Source organism: Colletotrichum destructivum, chromosome 4, assembly GCF_034447905.1.
Source record: "Colletotrichum destructivum chromosome 4, complete sequence".
Lineage (NCBI taxonomy): Eukaryota > Fungi > Ascomycota > Sordariomycetes > Glomerellales > Glomerellaceae > Colletotrichum > Colletotrichum destructivum.
In genome coordinates this window covers 1,056,943-1,074,425 of record NC_085899.1, presented here as the reverse complement: position 1 = coordinate 1,074,425, position 17,483 = coordinate 1,056,943, and the positions used below count along the sequence as shown (strand labels likewise).

General features: G+C 57.5%; 5 protein-coding genes across 5 annotated transcripts; 3 read left to right on the top strand and 2 right to left on the bottom strand.

The window, feature by feature from the left end:
• Positions 1 to 574: 574 nt before the first annotated feature.
• On the bottom strand, positions 575 to 1,336 carry CDEST_06236 (uncharacterized protein; the record flags this gene model as incomplete). Its single annotated transcript, XM_062922395.1, has 1 exon — positions 575 to 1,336. One exon carries the CDS (start codon positions 1,334 to 1,336, stop codon positions 575 to 577), a length of 762 nt encoding a protein of 253 aa, XP_062778446.1.
• A 773-nt stretch (positions 1,337 to 2,109) lies between these two features.
• Positions 2,110 to 4,138, bottom strand: CDEST_06235 (Putative glycoside hydrolase, family 43; the record flags this gene model as incomplete). The annotated part of the gene is made up of 7 exons (XM_062922394.1): positions 2,110 to 2,435; positions 2,501 to 2,612; positions 2,709 to 2,796; positions 2,876 to 3,140; positions 3,259 to 3,613; positions 3,702 to 3,790; positions 3,874 to 4,138. The coding sequence occupies 7 exons, from the start codon at positions 4,136 to 4,138 to the stop codon at positions 2,110 to 2,112; spliced, it is 1,500 nt and encodes a 499-aa protein (XP_062778445.1).
• A 1,367-nt stretch (positions 4,139 to 5,505) lies between these two features.
• Positions 5,506 to 7,231, top strand: CDEST_06234 (Putative glycoside hydrolase, family 28, pectin lyase/virulence factor; the record flags this gene model as incomplete). The annotated part of the gene is made up of 6 exons (XM_062922393.1): positions 5,506 to 5,796; positions 5,884 to 6,061; positions 6,150 to 6,228; positions 6,309 to 6,703; positions 6,770 to 6,784; positions 6,921 to 7,231. The coding sequence occupies 6 exons, from the start codon at positions 5,506 to 5,508 to the stop codon at positions 7,229 to 7,231; spliced, it is 1,269 nt and encodes a 422-aa protein (XP_062778444.1).
• A 1,937-nt stretch (positions 7,232 to 9,168) lies between these two features.
• CDEST_06233 (uncharacterized protein) lies at positions 9,169 to 13,780 on the top strand. The gene has a single exon (XM_062922392.1). It carries the CDS (start codon positions 9,758 to 9,760, stop codon positions 13,754 to 13,756), a length of 3,999 nt encoding a protein of 1,332 aa, XP_062778443.1. The 5' UTR covers positions 9,169 to 9,757; the 3' UTR covers positions 13,757 to 13,780.
• Positions 13,781 to 14,272: 492 nt separating this feature from the next.
• CDEST_06232 (Putative glycoside hydrolase, family 43) lies at positions 14,273 to 16,633 on the top strand. The gene is made up of 3 exons (XM_062922391.1): positions 14,273 to 14,847; positions 14,918 to 15,783; positions 15,891 to 16,633. Exons 2-3 carry the CDS (start codon positions 15,417 to 15,419, stop codon positions 16,517 to 16,519), a joined length of 996 nt encoding a protein of 331 aa, XP_062778442.1. The 5' UTR covers positions 14,273 to 14,847; positions 14,918 to 15,416; the 3' UTR covers positions 16,520 to 16,633.
• The last annotated feature ends 850 nt before the right edge of the window (positions 16,634 to 17,483 follow it).

The window sequence follows — 17,483 nt, the reverse complement described above, 5'->3', positions numbered from 1 at the left end:
ATATGATCGACGTTGGCCTGATTCGAACAGACGCTCCCGAAGGAACAAGATTTCTAGTCTTGCGCATTAGACCACTCTGCCACAACGCCGAATGGGGGTGCTGGTGTAACCCAGTTTGTTGAGTCAGCATGCGGAGTAAGATCCTATAATGCTTGATTGGCAGTGGAGTTCCCCTGAAAATACCCAGCAAAACAAAAGCAGCTACATGCAAAACTGAAATGATTGATATGAAGCTCAGAATATCAGACCTACAGGCATCTATAAGTAATATTTTTAATGGAGCCTTGCAATAAAACTTTCAGCTACATATCCAGCTGAGGTGCTATGCCGCATGTTGAAGAAGGTTTGGACCAGTGGACTTGACAACTGGGCACTTGAGTTAGTAAGAAGAGTCGGATTGCACTTATTTAGGAAGTATTGAAACTTAGAAAAAACACAAGAGTCGCAACAACACATGAGACTCGTCACGGCTATCCGTCCTCTCTCTTTCAGACAGAACTGCTCACAACCTACCTGTACTCTGAGCAAAACCACAAACACTCCACCTCCCACAGCCCCAAAGCACACGGCAGACCTACATGCCCCGACGGTGCTGCAACTCCACCACTTGCTGCTCCTGTCGTTCCTCCTCATCCCGCGCCCGCTGCCGCGAGGCCTCGACGGCCGCCTGCCGCTGCCTCGCCCAATCCTTGTTGGCGTAGTCCCCGACGTCGAGGTCGACGTCCCAGGACGCGTTGGGCCCGACCAGCGCGACGACCATCTCCTTGACGTGCGCCCTGGTGTGCCGTAGGACGTCCCCCTTGACCTCCCTCAGCGACGCGACGACGGCCCGCACGGGGCCCAGCGCCATGCCCTGGACACCGAAGTTAGCCCACAGCGCCGCCTCGATGCCATCCCACGCGGCGTTCGTCCGGCCCGCCAGCCCTACGACGAGGCCCTGCGCCGCGTCCCAGAGCTCGTGGTACACGCGCAGCATGAACTCGGTGTGGCCGAGGTCGGCGCGGCGCCTAAGGTCCGCGACGAGGGCCTGCACGCGGTCCGAGAACTCACCGTTGCGCTCGAGCGCGGCCTGGCTCTCGAGGTAGGCGATCTGCTGGCCGTGCCGGCACTGCGGGCAGAGTGCCTTTGCTTTCTTGGCGTACAAGTCGCGGTGGTTGACTTTGGCGCTCGTCTCGTCCTCGAAGCCGGCCCAGACGGAGCGGCAGTCCAGCAGCGGGAGCCCGCCGTGCATCATCCGGTTGCAGCCCTGCTCGCCGACGTACTCGGTGTAGTAGCCGTCGCACCCACCGCTCGCGGGGCTGAGGCAGCGGTGGAGGGCGAAAATCTTCATGCACATGGTTGCTATTCTTTTCTTCTTTTCTTTGGTGAGTTGTATCTAGGGATGGTCTCGTTAGCTTGAGTTGGGTGGCCTGTCTTTACTTTCCTGAAGGGTTTGAGTATCAATGTGATTCGAAGATATGGGGGTTTCGTGTGAGGTGATGCAGAGGAAAGCCGAGACAAGCGGGACGGGCAGCCTCTCGCTGATATATGTAGCGGCAGAGTCGAACATGGACAGCAGCAACATGTTGAACAAAGCAGGTATCCAAGGCGCTGTGAGTGGACAGGAGTGACCAAGCACCGAACAAGGCTATTGTTCAACACAAAGATGCCGGCCGAAGTCGACAAAGCACGGGGTCGAGGCCAGTAAAGGATCACGTCTGGAGGCATTCTCGACAGCCAAATGTATTGTTGAACGCCGCATGCACCTTTTGCGACGACTGACAATACCAATGGCTTCTCACAAGGGCAGTACAGCAAGGAAAGCGCCTAAAGGGAAACAAAAAAAGGTCCTTATGGTTCGTTTCTCGGCACCCATGGACGGGTTTCGGGTTAGTCAAGAACTCACGGATCACACAACCTGGATGTTATGAGTACTTGAGAAGTTCGACTAGTGTTTTACCTCCAGTCATGTCTCTGTACTGGGAACAACGCCAACGTCGAAAGCGTGTCAAACCATCTTCCCTATCCCCAAAACTCTTTGTGGTGTTTTGTCACAATGGCATGAATGTAATACAACGATCGCCCGAGCCATATACTTCCACTCATAGCCTGGAGCAACTCGACGTCCCATCACCAGAGACCAAGCCTCTCCATCAGCGAACGCTTCTCGCGAGCCCCTTCGGGAGGGTAGACCACGAGCCGGTCGAGGTCGGCGCCCTTGTAGTCGAACCCGTTGTACAGACCCCCCACGGTGATCTGGTTCTTGCCCTTCTTCAGCGGCAGCAGCAGCGGCGTCGACAGGATGATGCCCTTGTGCGTGTCCTTCTGGTAGAGCGTGTGGACCGTCGAGTTGTCGCCGTTGACGACGACGCTGCTGATGCGGCGGAGCTGCCACGTGCCGTTGATGCGGTCCGGCTGGCCGTACGGCTGGTCGCCGAAGCCCATGTCGTCGATGTCTTTGTACGTCTGCGTTAGTGGGGAGTTCGACGGAGTGAGGCACACCCGGTTCCCGACAACTCACTCTGGTGGTAGAAAGATACCCATTGGTCCTGTCCTAGGCCGTCGACTTCAAAGGTGATGGTGCTGTCGTTGCCGTAAATGCCGGTGGCGATCACGTTGTGGCTGCCGAACGTCTGCCGGCCGTGTAAGCCAGGGAACAACTCTGCGCGAAGACCAATAATGACCCTCTCCCCCCCCCTATCCCGCCCAGGGGTCGTCTCGAAACTTACGGCTTCTTGGAGAAAGGCGTCGCCGGACGTCTTGGCATACTTTGAGGTATACGTCTTGCCGCGAACAGGCTTCCAGACGCCTGTTTTCCTATTGCCCGAGGTGTGAGCAAGGGTTGGTGACAGTCACGGGCGGGACCAGGGAAGTCAGGAAGACAAAAAGAACTCACACGTCGAGGTCGTAGATGTCGTGCCAGATGACCTTGAGGCTCCCCTCCTTCTCGTCAATCTCCATGGGTAGCCAGACGTTGCGGCTCTCCCACAGCGTCTTCATGTCCCACTGGTCTGCCATGTACAGGTACGTAGTCGTCTTGGTGCCCTTGATGCGCCACGAGAAGCCGGACTGCGTGCTGAATGTCCGCGTGTAGGCCGGAGCCACGAAGAATGGCTGCGACCAGGGGCCCTCGAGCTTGTCGGCGCGCATCGCTACCACATCTGTCGGGAGAAGGAGGTATCGTAAGCTGTCTCGTCTCGTTCGAGGAACAGGGGGTTTGGGAACCTGGGGTCCGCGGGTAACGGCATCGGTGGGGAGGGATAGTTGGAAACGACGTACTGTTGGGGCGGTAACCCGTCTTGTGGCTCATGATGGCGTAGTAGCTCTTATCCGTTTGGATGATCGTCGGCGCCTCAAAGTCGTACTTGTCAAAGCGGAACGTGACCTCCTCGACGTCGGTGAGGTTGCTGTTGAACGCGCTGACGTACACGTCGCGGCCCTCGACCCGGTCGCCGTTCGAGTAGAGCGCGTACGACCTGCCCGTCTTGTAGTCCGTGAAAGCGCCAAAGTCCTGCGACCAGTTGCCAAGGGGCGCAATAGCCGCCTGGAAGGTGTAGGGCCCGGCGATGTGGTCCGAGGTGGCGAGGCCCTGGAGAAGCATGCTGTATTTTGAGTCGTCGACGTGCCACCACATCTAGACGAAGGTAGTTTGGTTAGCAGGGCGGGCGTTAAAACATTTTGACTGGAAACCCCAAAGCGGGAGTCCGAAAAGGCCCGCTTACATGGTACTGGCCGGTCTCTTCGCTGTAGAGGACTTTTGGTCTCTGGATGCGGTTGTGCGAGGAGACGTACGGGTGGCCCTCGACGGGTTCTGGGGAGGGTCACATGGCATCAGCGGTAGGTTCGAGATATTAAAAGGGGCCTAATAAGTTGAAGTAAAGCAAGAATGCTCACCAAGGGCGAGGCCGTGGGACTGCCATGTGGCCAGGTCGTCAGAACTGTAGACGGACATGCCGCCGCCCTCGACCTGGCCCTCGATCTTGTACTCGCCGAACCAGTAGAAGCGGCCGGTATCCTTATTGACGGCGAGGCCCCCGGCGTGGGCGTTGAAAATGTTGCCGTCCGTGTCGTGCCACCGGGCGCCTGGCACGATCCATTTGGCTGACGCGCTGGCCGCGAGGCCCAGAAGACGCAGAGCGAGCGCGACGGAGACACGCATTGATGACTAGGCGGTACTGTTAGTTTCAATGTAAACGATTCAACGTAAAGACTAATGACAAGTTCGATGCGGTGCGTTCAATGAGCTTCCGGTTCTGTCCATCCAAGCCATAGTCCCAGAAACTGATGGCTCTCGGTGCCTCGCTTTATAGCAGGCCCATTTTTGACATTAAGCCCTAGTTGATCCAAATCAATCCAGCCTCCATCACGGCAGTCTTGGCTCTCTAGACCGCCCGTTGGCAAACGATCTTATCGCCGTCATCTTCGGTGCGGGATAGGACGTAGGCCGAGAGCAGAGGAGGGCAGAGAAGGGCAGAGGTGACGGATGGGATGGATACGCCAAGTTCTGGAGGCGTCAACCGTCCAGACAGTTCGGTCGAGGGGAGATATTGCAGATGCCAAGAGATGACACAAGTCTATCCAGCCCTGAAAGGGGGAGACACTTAGTTGCCTGGGGGTGGTCGACCGTCGACTGAAAGAGGAGCAAAATCAGCTGCGAGCGACGACGACGTATGTACCCCGCACGTCGATCCAAGATTGTTCGGTTTAATGTTTGACGAAATGGCGATGCTGGCAGCTCTCTCGAGTCGGCCTCTTTGTCCGATGAGCTCGAATGCTGGTTTACACCGAGCGTTCGACAGGCCGCGTGGGTTTCTTCCTCCAACCAGAATCTTGCCCTCTCAACTCTGTCGTGTTTCCGGAAAAGAATCCGTTGGGGGCTTGCAGTTGATTCAATCCACCGGACTCATATTGTTTGCCGCTCATCGTTGACTCTTGTCGCTGTTCCAAGGCGCGATGACGCCTAGAACGAATGCCCTTCTTAGTCCGTTGATCAGCCTGGGCTCAACGTGTTGGTGCTCAGCAGGGAAAAGTCCGCTGTGAGACCCGTGATGAGCCTTGACGAACCGTTCATCTTGAAAAGTTCCTTCGGACCGACTTACACAGTTCAAGTTTATTTTGTTCGCTCTTCTTTTCGCCGAACGCGCGCGTCGTTGGGTGGTCAGTTGTGTTGGCCACCACTTAGGTGACTTGACTTCCCCTTTCGGCGACTATACGTCTCGACTTAGTGGGTTTCCCCCTTTCGTTCGTTTGCGGGTTGACCGAGGATGCAGAGGGCACTGCAGCCCAAGCCAGCTTCGATGTGACAGTAAATCATCACTTTCTAGATAGGAGAGAGTGCAGATCAGATCAGAAGACAAATTGAAGAAGCCATTGCAGACTGAGCGAGAAGGGAAAAAAGTATTAAATCGAGCGTCCAGAGCAGCATCTGTCTCTCAGAGTCCCCAGGTTGATCCCATCCCACCCACCCACCCAACACTTACACTCGGAAAACCTTGGAGAGAATTCAGCACCATTTCTTTGAACAAAATGCTCGCCATGCGTCTCCTCCTGGGAGTCTTATTCCCTTCGACGCTTGTCAATGCTTTTGCCGACCTTGGGCCTGTCAAAGGACTGGATCGACGGCAGCCAAAGGCCGCCAAATGTGTTGTGCCAGCCAACGGCGACGGTACCGACGACGCGCCGGCGATTCTCAAGGCGTTTGAGGACTGCAAATCCAACGGCCACATCGTCTTCGAGAACACGACTTACTACGTCAACCAGGTGATGCAGACGACGGGTCTGAAGAACGTCAAGATTGACATCAAAGGAACCCTGGTCGTACGTGCTCGACTTCCTTTGATCGACCAGATTGCCTGAGTTGTGCAATGGCAACGTTTGTACTGACTTGATATTCTGGGGCCTCAGTGGAGCAAGAACACGACCTACTGGCTCGAGAACTCCCTCCCCACGGGCTACCAGAACCAGTCGACCGCTTGGATACTAGGCGGAAAGAACCTCGACGTTGACGGCTTCGGACACGGCACCTTTGACGGCAACGGGCAGACATGGTACGACCTAGTCAGGGGGGAGTCGAACTATCCTAGTGAGTCGTCCCCGTGCGAGGGTATCCTGTCGCCGAACAGCGGGATTGCAAACAGAAAAGTGCGAATGCTGATGCTCGCAAACGCCAGGACGTCCGCACGCACTCCTCATCGATGGGACGGAAGACTCGGTCTTTACAGGGCTGCGATTTGTCCAGGCTCAGATGTGGTAAGTTAGTTACTCGTCCCCACCCCTTCCCGATTCTCTAAGCGTTTGGCATCGTTGAGAAAAGTGGCCTTTGTCCCCAGGACGGTGACGATCATGCGGTCCAACCGCGTCCTGCTGCAGGACATCTACGTCAACAACACGAGCTCCAACCGAAACCCGGCGCGCAACACGGACGGGGCGAACACCATCTTCTCGGACCGGATCCACTTCCGGCGGTGGACGGTCCAGAACGGCGACGACTGCATCGCCGCAAAAGCCAACTCGACCAACATCCTGATCGAGGACGTCGAGTTTCACAAGGGCCAAGGCGTCGCCATCGGGAGCATCGGCCAGTATCCCGGGCATTTTGAGACCATCGAGAACATCACCGTAAGGAACGTGGTGGCGTACGGGTCCCGGTACGCGGGCCGCATCAAGACTTGGACAGGGGAGCAGTTAGGGTATCCTCCCAACGGCGGCGGTGCCGGTCTCGGATGTAAGTGCGGCCGCGGGCGGAATTCCACGTGGGGGAGTTAGCAAGAGACTGACTGAAGTAAACTAGATACCAAGAACCTGAGTGAGTTTTTGGTCCTTGGCACGACAACGACGGCAAGATTCATGGTTGCTCGAGGCCGGCGTTTATCGTCGTCATTGTCGTCGTCGTCGACGACTCATCGTTGCCGGGGTATGTATGCTGACCATGACATCCACAGGCTGGGACAATGTGACCATTTACGACGCTGAGCAAGCGCCCATCTACGTGATGCAGTGCATCACCTACAACGGGCAACAAGGCAATTGCAGCTCATCCCTCTTCGACATCTCCAACATCAGCTTTACCAACTTCCGCGGCAGCGTCCGGGGGAGCCGGGTTGCGTACCTCCAATGCAGCAGAGCGCACGGAGGGTGCGACAACGTACGCATCGAGAACATGGACCTCACAAACATCTCCGTCGACCCGCCGACGGCGGCCACTGAGTACCGATGCAGCAACGTCAACAGCCCGCAGGGATTTTCTTGCTGATTATGACGCTGCGAGGACGACGAACTCGTCAAGGGTGAAACGTCAAGCAGGTGTGCTGCGGCTGTGGCTTTTGTATCGTAAACAAGCAGCTCGAAGCTGGCTCCGTAGATGCATCAGAATTGGATATCTGGAGCGAGTCCACCCCACCAGTTGCGACTTCAAACACCAAGGACGCCGCCGGTGCCATGAGCAGTAAATGAGAAAAGATGCGTCTGGTCTGGGCATGGAGACTATGTGCCAGCATCTGATACCAAATGAGTAGGAATGCTTTTCCTTAATCCGATTGCAAACGCAGCAAAACGTGTAAAACGTCGTCTCGAATGCGCCTGCAGTCGTCCTAGGTCCAGGCGTCGAAGTTCGGAGAGTAATACAAGAGCCCCCCCCCAGCAAGAGAATCCCGACTTCTACCCCCCGAGACTCTTTCGTCCCAGCCAGGTCTCAGGGCTGACGTCGGGAGCTGCCACGCGTGCCGCTGGTGGAGCAAGAAGGGTTCTCAGACCAGAGGACGACCAGAGACGGCACTCAGGGTCTGAGATTGGGGTCCAAGACGAATCAGATGGTTGGGGACCGAAGCTGGGGTCCAGCGGCCCCGGCCAGTCGTTACAGCTGCGATTCCTGTGACAGGTGCGTGTCTGAATTGTGTGGAGAGGTCCCAAGGAGGATGAAGCAGCACCCTGAGCCGGAAGGTGGCTTTTTTTGTGGGAGATGTGTAGCTATTGACGTATTCGTAGAGCAAAACAAGGGAATGGAATGGGATGTGGGCGGCATTCCGTTAGCTTCGTGTCTTGCTTCCTATGCCTAATTGACGGAGAGATCGACGCACAACCCACAGCAGCAATTTATGGAAGGTGAAATGGCGGAGTTTTTCTTCTTCGGTATTTGGTTCGTCAAGGAATGAAAATAAAGTTCCTAGGACGGCGGATTCCTTTTGCTTTGGATGAAGACGTACAGGTAGAAGGGAGGAGATGAACAAGTGACTGCACGGTGTGTGTATGGGGCGTGTTGAAGCAAACATAGATGACATAATCAAACACTGTGGCTCGCTTAGTGGAACCGAAAACCCAAAGGCGGGTCTTTTGGTGGGGGCGAAGCGGCAGCGGCAGCGGCAGAAATTGGGGCTTGTGCACGTGTGGCTTACTTTGCATCGCCGGTCGCAGGATCCAATCAGGTGCGTTTCGGGGGATTCTTTCAATGGCAGAAGGCAAGAGGGCAGGAAAACCTGCAGCTAGCTAGCTGCTCGAGTCCTGCCGTGCTGCTGCTGCTGCTGCTGCTGCTGCTGCCTTGGCTCAAGTACTCGTACAGGGCACAGATACAGAATCCTGATACGGAAATATACTCGGTACGGATACAGATCCCTCATCTCTCATCCCTCTCTGGTCATCATCTCCTTGTCGGATGGATAGCCCTGGTGGTAATACAAAAATAATGGCAGTCCCGGGGCAGAGAATGTAACATGACACGCCAAGTACCATTGACTGACTGACATTGACCGGCGGCTTGCAGGCTACGGTACGCCAGCCCGTGCGGTTTTCACTCTCACTCTCTCATGTCGCTTACACTTGGGTCTTGGGCCCTGGGAGAGACGGACGAACAGACAGACAGACAGACAGACGCACGACCAGCACTGTACTGTTCTGCACTGCATTGCACTGTACTGTAACCTTGTGAGTCTGTGGTTGGCATGGTCTTGGACCGGGGAATTGGAGCTCTGGCTGGCATGGTCCATGGATGATGCCATGATGGCGGATGGGCGTGGACAAGGTTTGCTCTCCGCTGTAAGTGACCGTGACATGGAGCAATGGAGGTTTTGGGCGCCGTACAGGTAAAGGCACTGCCGGATGTACGTACTCACTCACATGCGATGCAAGAATAATTAGGTGCAGTAGGTAGCATTCGTACTCAGCACGTACTCTACCTTACCTACTAACTCTGACCTTGGCTGACTTGTCTGCCCGTTTTCTTTTCCTTTTCCTCCTCCCACCCTCGTCTCACCAACTCACCAACCCGACACACTCCTCCCGCCAGTCGTTTGCCTCGTGCCTCGTCTTCCACAGCCCTTCTGACGGGTCTTTTCTTTTTCGACATCATTCGTTCAAGCTTGCGACAACACCAAGACCTCCAAATTCAAGGTTCAACTCTTCCCCCCACGTTCAGGCATCACGCATCACGCCAGACGCCAGACGCCGACATTGATCAACACCAACACCAACAACCACCAGCTCCCAGACGGACTATGACTGCAAGGAGATGATCGCGCCGTCTCACTCTCGCGGCTGAAGACAGACGCTGTTGACGCCGCCCGCTCGGCACTCGACACCCTCCCCACGACCCTCGCCCAGTCGTCCACCCAGAGACCGGACACTCGAGACATCCAGCTTCCCTCCCTTCGCTCGTTATCCCGCAATAGTGTCTGCCTCCCACCACCCTGCGACTATCCGCCACCCCTGCGCTCTCCCTTGGGTCCCATCTCGATTCACGCCGCACGCCTGAACCATCCATCCATCCCAAATCGCGGCATCCGCAGCCATGTTTTCTCATCTTCGAATCCACCGACGGGGGCAGTCGTCGAATCCCACCTCGCCCAACCCCGAACACCCCTCACAGTCCGCCCCTTGGGACCCCTCGCTTCATCATCATCATCATCATCATCATCAACAACAACAACAACAACAGCAGCAGCAGCAGCAGCAGCAGCCTCCCTTCGCTCAAGATGCCGCCTTAAGCCATGCCGTTCGGCCCCAGTCCTCGACCACGCCCAATTCCTCGCTGCCTCCCACCCTGCCACCAATTGCCCGCGTCGCCTCGTCCGGCTCCGAATCCCCGCTTGGCTATCCGCCCGCCGATGCGAAAGTGACGCAGGAGCCCAATACTCAAAAACCTCACCCGCCGCCTCCCCCTCCGTCAGCCCGCTCCCCCTACAGCCCCGGTTCGGGCTTCCTCGGCGGCGTGGCCCTGCGTAAGTACCAGCGCGAACAGCAGGAGCAGCAGAAGCAACAAAAACAACAAATGGCGGCCCTATCCCTATCACCAGATCTGACTGGCGCCTCCGCCACCGCCTCCCCCCCCTCTGCCTCCGCCATTGTTCACCCCACCCCCGAAAGTCAATTGGCAAGGTCGAAGCCCGCCCCGCCGCCCATAGACACCGCCGCCCCTCCGACTAGACCTCCACCCCAGCCTACGAAGGCGTCAAAACATGCCAGCTCCTCCTTTGCGACCCCGACCGATCTTCATCACCAAGGACACTCCCAGGGCTCCCCGCAACCTCAGGTTAATGCTGCCACCACCACTGGACGACGCCCCGCGGGAACGAGACTCTCGAGCGAACCCGTGCGCATGGCGAATCACACCACCGACGCCCCCAAGGGCAGGAAGGGCCTGCCTTTTCTGAAAAACCCCATGTCCACGCTGCTTGCGAGGAGGAAAACAAGCCAGAATGCCCCCGACCTGACGCCCCTGCCGCTTGGGGGAAACAGGCTAGGCGAACCAACCTACGATCCGCGCATTCGAGGCACCCGAGTTCACGACTTCAGCGCTCCCCGACCGAGACGGAGCCTCCCGAACAACGAAGGCCCAAGCCCCGCCGCAGTGCCGACGCCCGCCTCCAAGGCGCAACCACCCATACCCGAAGAGAAGCTCGACTTGGGCCAGACGTCTTCGAGGGAAAGCACAGCACCCGCGCAAGCCCATGCCTTTCAGCATGCGAGGAACGCGAGCAGTGCGTCTGACTCTGGCCGCTCGGGCTCCGTCAGCATCGCTTCACAGCCGCTGCCCGACTCTGGCAGCGGGTCAGTGAAGGCAAGAAGTAGCCTGAACCTCGAGTCGAAACCTCTCCCTGAAGTCCCACCAAAAGACGATACGGCACCCTCTTCCAGCTCTGCATCCGTCGTCTCCAAAAAGCCATCCGTCGGTGCCGCGTCGGTTCTGTCCAAGAAAACGCCATCCACAAAAGCTGCTCCCTCGAGGCATACCTCCGTGTCCGGACACGACGTCCTTTCCTCTGTGCCCCGTCACATGAAGAGTACATCTTCCAGGTTCAGCTTCGACATGGTCGGTGCCGCAAAGCAAGAGAAGCTTCTCGAGGAACGCCATCGTCAGCGTGAGCTGGAGAGGAAGACATCCGACCCCGAGCCCGGGCAGAACCGCGATTCCAGATTTGACGACTTTGACGACGACTTTGACTACGACGCCATGATGGAGGACGACGGTTTCGAAGAGCCGATCCCGTTGAGCAACGATTTTGGAGACGACTATGGATACGAGGAGGACTTTGACGCCGGAGGCACGGACCCCTTGGGTCTCGACGCTGGGGAGGAGGACTTCAACGCGGCCGGGACTGACCCCTTGGGTCTCGATGCGGTGCCCGAGGTCGAGGTCGAGGATGAGGATGAGGATGCCGAAGATGACCCCGATAATGATCAGGAGAACTTTGCTGGCTTCGTCTTTCAGCGATCGAACCCTCCATCGGCACTGATGAGTCCGCACAGCGCCGGTCTGGTGTCGACCCCAAGGGATGCCGACGGCAAGGTGATCGGGTTCGCCTATTCGGGAACGCCCAACATCGACCAAGCCTTGTCGCCTGGTCTGCCCTCCGACCAGAATGCGTCCCCGACGACGACGACGACGACGACAACGACAGATCCGGTCGCCGGGCTTGCCATTGCGGGTATGGATATTGCCGATCCGCAACCGCAGGACGGATCGTTGCACGAGCAGACCCAGCACCTGTCGCCTGCTCCTCTCTCACCCCCGAGAAAGGATGATCTTTACTTTGACAACGGCCTCATTGACGAATTGGAGTTCGCAGGGGAGGGTGACGGTTCCCACTTTGACGAGTCCCTCTTCGACCTGGACGACACAGATCGGTACGGTCGGCCTATTCCTGGCGCCTTTGCCGCCGCTCAGGCTGCCCGAGCCGCTGCTGCTGCTCTTGAAAACAGCACACAAGAAGGCAGTACTCGGGGCGACAGCACTCAAAACACCAACGCCGCTACAGACAGTGCCGTTGCCGTTCCGGAAGACAGCAAGAGGGTTTCCGACAGCACGTCGCGGCTCTCTGCCCAGTCTAATGCCTCGCAATCGACAGCTCACACTTCTCTGAGCGTCAGCTTGCCAGCCCCCTCCGTCGAGGAATCCAAACCGGCCAACGAGATCCTGGCTCAGGGCCAGGAATCCTCCGTCATGACTTCGAGCTTTTCGACAATGGGGCAGGACAAGATAGAGGCATACCAAACCGCTCTTGCTGCTGCGGCGTTTGAGGCTGCCGCCAACGGCAGATTCAGACGGGATTCGTCACCGCCTCCAAGCGAGCTCATGTCGCCCGGTGGCGAATCCTCACACAGCCTGCCCCACGACGGCGACGACAATGACGACAAAGTCGACGACAAGTACAACGACAATGTCGACTATGGCGGCTATGACGACTACGACGACTACGACGAAGGCGGGTTCCGCGAAGACCTTGACGACTACGATGTCGACTACGACGACTTCATTGCGGAGGCAAACGCTAGTGCCCTTGCCAACGACTCGGACGGGTGGTACGGTCAGGAGTTTGGATTTTACTCAGCGCCCATCGAAGGAGGACGCCACAGCAGAGACAGCTCGAACGGATCGGACGAGAAGCCATTTGCCTACGCCAACGGCGGCTTCTTTAGGCCATCGGGCGTGTCCCGAAGCAAATCGGGCAGGATAGTATCGCGGGAGCCCAACCTCACGCCCATTACGGAACGATCCGAGTACTCCAACCGTAACTCGATTATGAGCCTCGCCGTTCCCCCTCTGGGGTCGGGCCCGTCGAGTCTCCAGAGTCCCGGTCTGGCCCAGCTCGCCATGATGGCTGATGGCGAGGACAACATGAGCCTGTCGGCGCTTATGAGACTCCGGTCCAAGGCGTGGGGTGGATCGCAGGCCAGCCTCGTATCAAGTCGCGAGGGCTCCCCCAGGTCCGAGAGGGGTGAAGGAGGAAGTTCCCCCTGGGGCCCGGGGCCCAGCAACAGCAGCAACAACAACAACATCCTGGGGATCCACGGCCATGCTCGCAAAAACTCGTCCTTCTCCATTCGCAGCCGCGACATGGACTCGTCGGATGCGGGCAGCACGTCGGGCTCTCCTACGCTCACCATGTCCATGCCGACCATTGGGTCCCCCCCTCCTCTGCTCCCTCCGCTTAACCAAAGCCCTTCGGTGGTGATGAACTCGCCCCACTTCACACACAGCGCCGCGTTCGACCCGGTGCTGGAGACTGACGAGATGGATGGTATGTCCATCTCCAACAGTATCTCCCACTCTGGTCTGTGGATGAAGAGCCCGGACACCGCGATGCATCCGAACCTGGTGCCTCGGACGGACCCCACGCCTCAGCGGAGACCTAGCATGGGCCACAAACACAAGGGATCCGCCGACAGCATCTCGTACATCAAAGAGGAGGACAGCGGCGAGACGAGATGGGTGCTGGAGAGGCGTTTCACCGCCGACAGTGGGGAGATTGAAGTGCAACGAGAGATTGTGGGAAAGGGCCACATTTAGGAGACCCTGCAGTCCCGGGCTCTTTGTGTTGGTTTGGACCAAAGGGAAAAGGAGGAGGGGGAGAGGAGGAAGAAGAAGAAGACGTTCGGGACGCAGCACCGCCGAAACGACGGAATGATACCATCCAACAACGACAGCGTAATTGTTTTTGAAAACACGATACCTCGGAGTGAAGGAAGAGAAGGGGAGTAGGATCTAATGATGATGGCATACGGTATATATAGAGCAATGGCCCCAGCCAAACGCGCACTTACGAATGCGACATAATTTCAAGGCAGGCGAGCCCACACCACTGCACCGAGGACAGCAGAAGAATGGAGAGAAAACACAACCGCCCGTGAAGTCTACATGTCAGAGGTAAAGCGAGTGGTTGTGGGTACCGCATCATGAGTTTCGCAATGGACGTGTTGATTCTCCAATATCTCATACACCAAGTCGACATGGCGATCCTCGCCTCAACCCCACAACCCTTTGGAAGAAAAGATAGGAGAGATCAAACAAATAAACAAGTCGAAATAAGAGTAAGTGTTCATTCTGACCTAGGCGCACTCCATCTACCAGACAGACAAACCTGTTTGGCCCGAAAGTCCGAGTCGCTGGCGTGTCTCCCTGTAGCGGCCGTATCACAGCTCACGCCTCCCATCCATCCAAGCATCAATCAACAACTCATGGACAGTTAGTCGGCTATTCAGCCCGGCTCTCCGCTCTCGGTAACACGGTCAATAAAGTCTCACATGACTCTGCCTGTGTCGCCAGCCCTGGTCCTGGTCTGCAATCCAACCCACCACTATCGGTATACCTACTGGCCGTCTGGCGCGACGCGGCTGTCGCTGTGTCAAGCGCCCCAATCATTCGCGATATCGTCACCTCTACATCGTCCCGAATCGCCGGGGACCCCAGACGCCGACGCTCGATTTGAGCTTAATCTCCTCCCCCCGGAGAATTTAAGCTTCGACGTCCGTCGACCCCTCCAGGTCTAGATGCATGCATACCTGTATGTAACCCAGCTGCTGGTATCCCGGCCATCCAGCAGCATCTGCATCTGCCGGCCACATGAGAATGATTTAGGGTCCATGGTCCTCTTCTACGGCGTGGTGGCATCGACAACACCCCCTCCCCCCCCTCCCCCCCCCCCCCCCCCCCCCCCGCTCCGGCAAGGAGACGGCCGCGAATCCCACCAATCCGCCGTCCCCATCCCGATATTGTGGTTCCGAACCTTGGCCTTGCGATCCGGTGCACGCCGGGGTTTGTTTTGACAGCTGGTGTGCGTTATTCACCACGAAAGCGACACTGGACAACTGCTACTCCCTTTGGGTTGGGGCCTATGACGGATGCCACAGGACATGAACACCACCACCACCACCTTGCTGAAGACAACTGGATCTGGATTGGAGCTACAACGTCGAGGGGGGATGACGGAGTGACAGCCTTCTGGATGGCTCGCTTCCACGGGGCTGGCATGCATGCATGATACAACACTGGGACAATGGGCCTCGGAAGCGGCGGTCCTGTACCGTCGCTCTCGCGGTCTCTCTCACCTTTATTCGACTGATCCGAAAAGCGATAAAAGCGACCCCTATGCCTCCCTTCTCGGGATGACCCATCATCCATCTTCGCCTCTTGAACTCAAGGAAGAACTCCGGACCTACGAACCGCTACGATGCGCCTCCCACGCCTCCTTTCCGCGCTGACCTCCATCCTTATGGCCCTCGCGGCGGCGCCCCTCGCCTCGGCCTTCACGAACCCCATCCGCCGGCCCGGCGGCTCGGACCCCTTCATCACGTACTCGGGCGACGGGTACTACTACCTCCTGTCGACGACGTGGTCGACGGTAGAGATCGCGCGGTCGACGACCATCGAGGGCCTCAAGACGGCGGCGAGGAAGGTCGTCTACTCGTCGTCCAACGCCTCGCGCTGCTGCAACGTCTGGGCCCCCGAGGTGCACTGGCTGGGCAACCGGTGGTACATTTACTTCACGGCGGGCGGGAGCGCGAATCTCGACAACCAGCGGATGCACGTCTTGAGGGGTATGTTTCTGTTCGCCTGTCTCTCTCTCCCTCTTTCTCTCTTACACACAAGAACACGGACATGTGTACGAGATGAACCCTGCCACTGACTGAAACCCCCATCACAGGCGGCACGACCCCGTGGGACTCGTACACCTACGTGGGCCGCATCGGGCCTGACGAGTGGGCCATCGACGCCTCGGTGCTGCGCACGCCGCAGCACGGCGAGTTCCTCATGTACTCGTGCTTCCACGGCGCCGCGTACCAGTCCATCTGCATCCAGAAGCTCAACGCCGACTACGTCTCGACCTCAGGCGCCGTCTCGCTCATCTCGCAGCCCACGCAGGCCTGGGAGCGCGTCTCGCACCCGGTCAACGAGGGGCCCGCGGCGCTCTACTTCGGCGGCCGAACGTACATCGCCTACAGCGCGAGCTACTGCTGGTCGGCGAGCTACTGCCTCGGGCTGCTGACGTGGGACGGCTCGAGGGTCCCGACGGACCCGGCGGCGTGGGCCAAGGGCGACCGGTGCGTGCTCGGCAGCGGCAACGGGCACTTCGGCACGGGGCACAACAGCTTCTTCAGCAGCCCCGCGGGCGACCAGACGTGGATCGCGTACCACGCGACCAGCAACGCCGCGGGCGCGTGCGACGACAGCCGGTACACGATGGTGCAGCTGCTCGGCACGCACAGCAACGGGGCGCCCAACTTTGGGTCGCCGGTCGCCTTCAGCTATGTGTACAGCGAGCCGCACAAGTGAGCGGGTTGTGGTTGTGATTGTGGTTGTGGTTGTGGTTGTGGTTGTGGTTGTTGAGGAGAGGGTGGCGCCCGGCCGGTGTGAGCCTTGTTATACTCTCCAGGGACATTCAACTGTCACATACGACCATACCCATTGGAAAACTCGGGATCCCGTCCGCTCTCCCATAGATAAGCCAATGAGGGCCGGATTAGTAGTTGGGTCGGTGACGACCAGCGAATACCTGGTGTTGTATGTTTTTTTTCGTTTTGCCAATCTGTCGATTCCTCGTCAACACAATGACAGCCCGTTCCACATGGCAAAGACAGGGGGCTTCTTTCTAGTACACTTATATCCGTACTGCCTCGCTCTCTTCCTATTGTCTACTTGGGTATCCGTACTTTGTCTAAACTCATCTACGTCGGTCTAAACGGGTGACGTGGATAATTTGGAAGCAAGGAACTTATGTTGTGTTTGTGTTACTCACCCTAAGTACTTTGGGCACCCTCAGGCTCCTAAACCACACGCTACACTCTTCCGTTACTCATACTCATGAGATACTGTGTCCTTCAGTTAGCCATAACTCCAGGACTCGCCATCTCCCAAGTTGGCTTTACCTTGGCAAGCCTCTCGCGTGCGCTCTCCGGGTGTTCCTGCTCCTCGGTAGCAAATGACTGGTTGATCAAGGCCGTCTTCACTTTCTGCACGTTGACTATGTACACTGCAGTGATGTCAGAAATCGGTCTTTCAAGACCCCTTTCCTCCGTTCCGCGTGTCAGCACCGGGGGTTACCTTTTCGATGGTGTCTATCACGACGTAGTACCTTGCAATGACCTTCTGGGTCTGGTCGTGGCACTGGAGGGAAGAACCTTTCACACTCTCGTCTATAGCAGCGACAGCAACCGCAATACTGATTTAAGGAATTTGGTACCACTACAGAGTAAAGCCGTAGACAATGGGCACCCCGAAATCAGTTTTGTTAAGATAC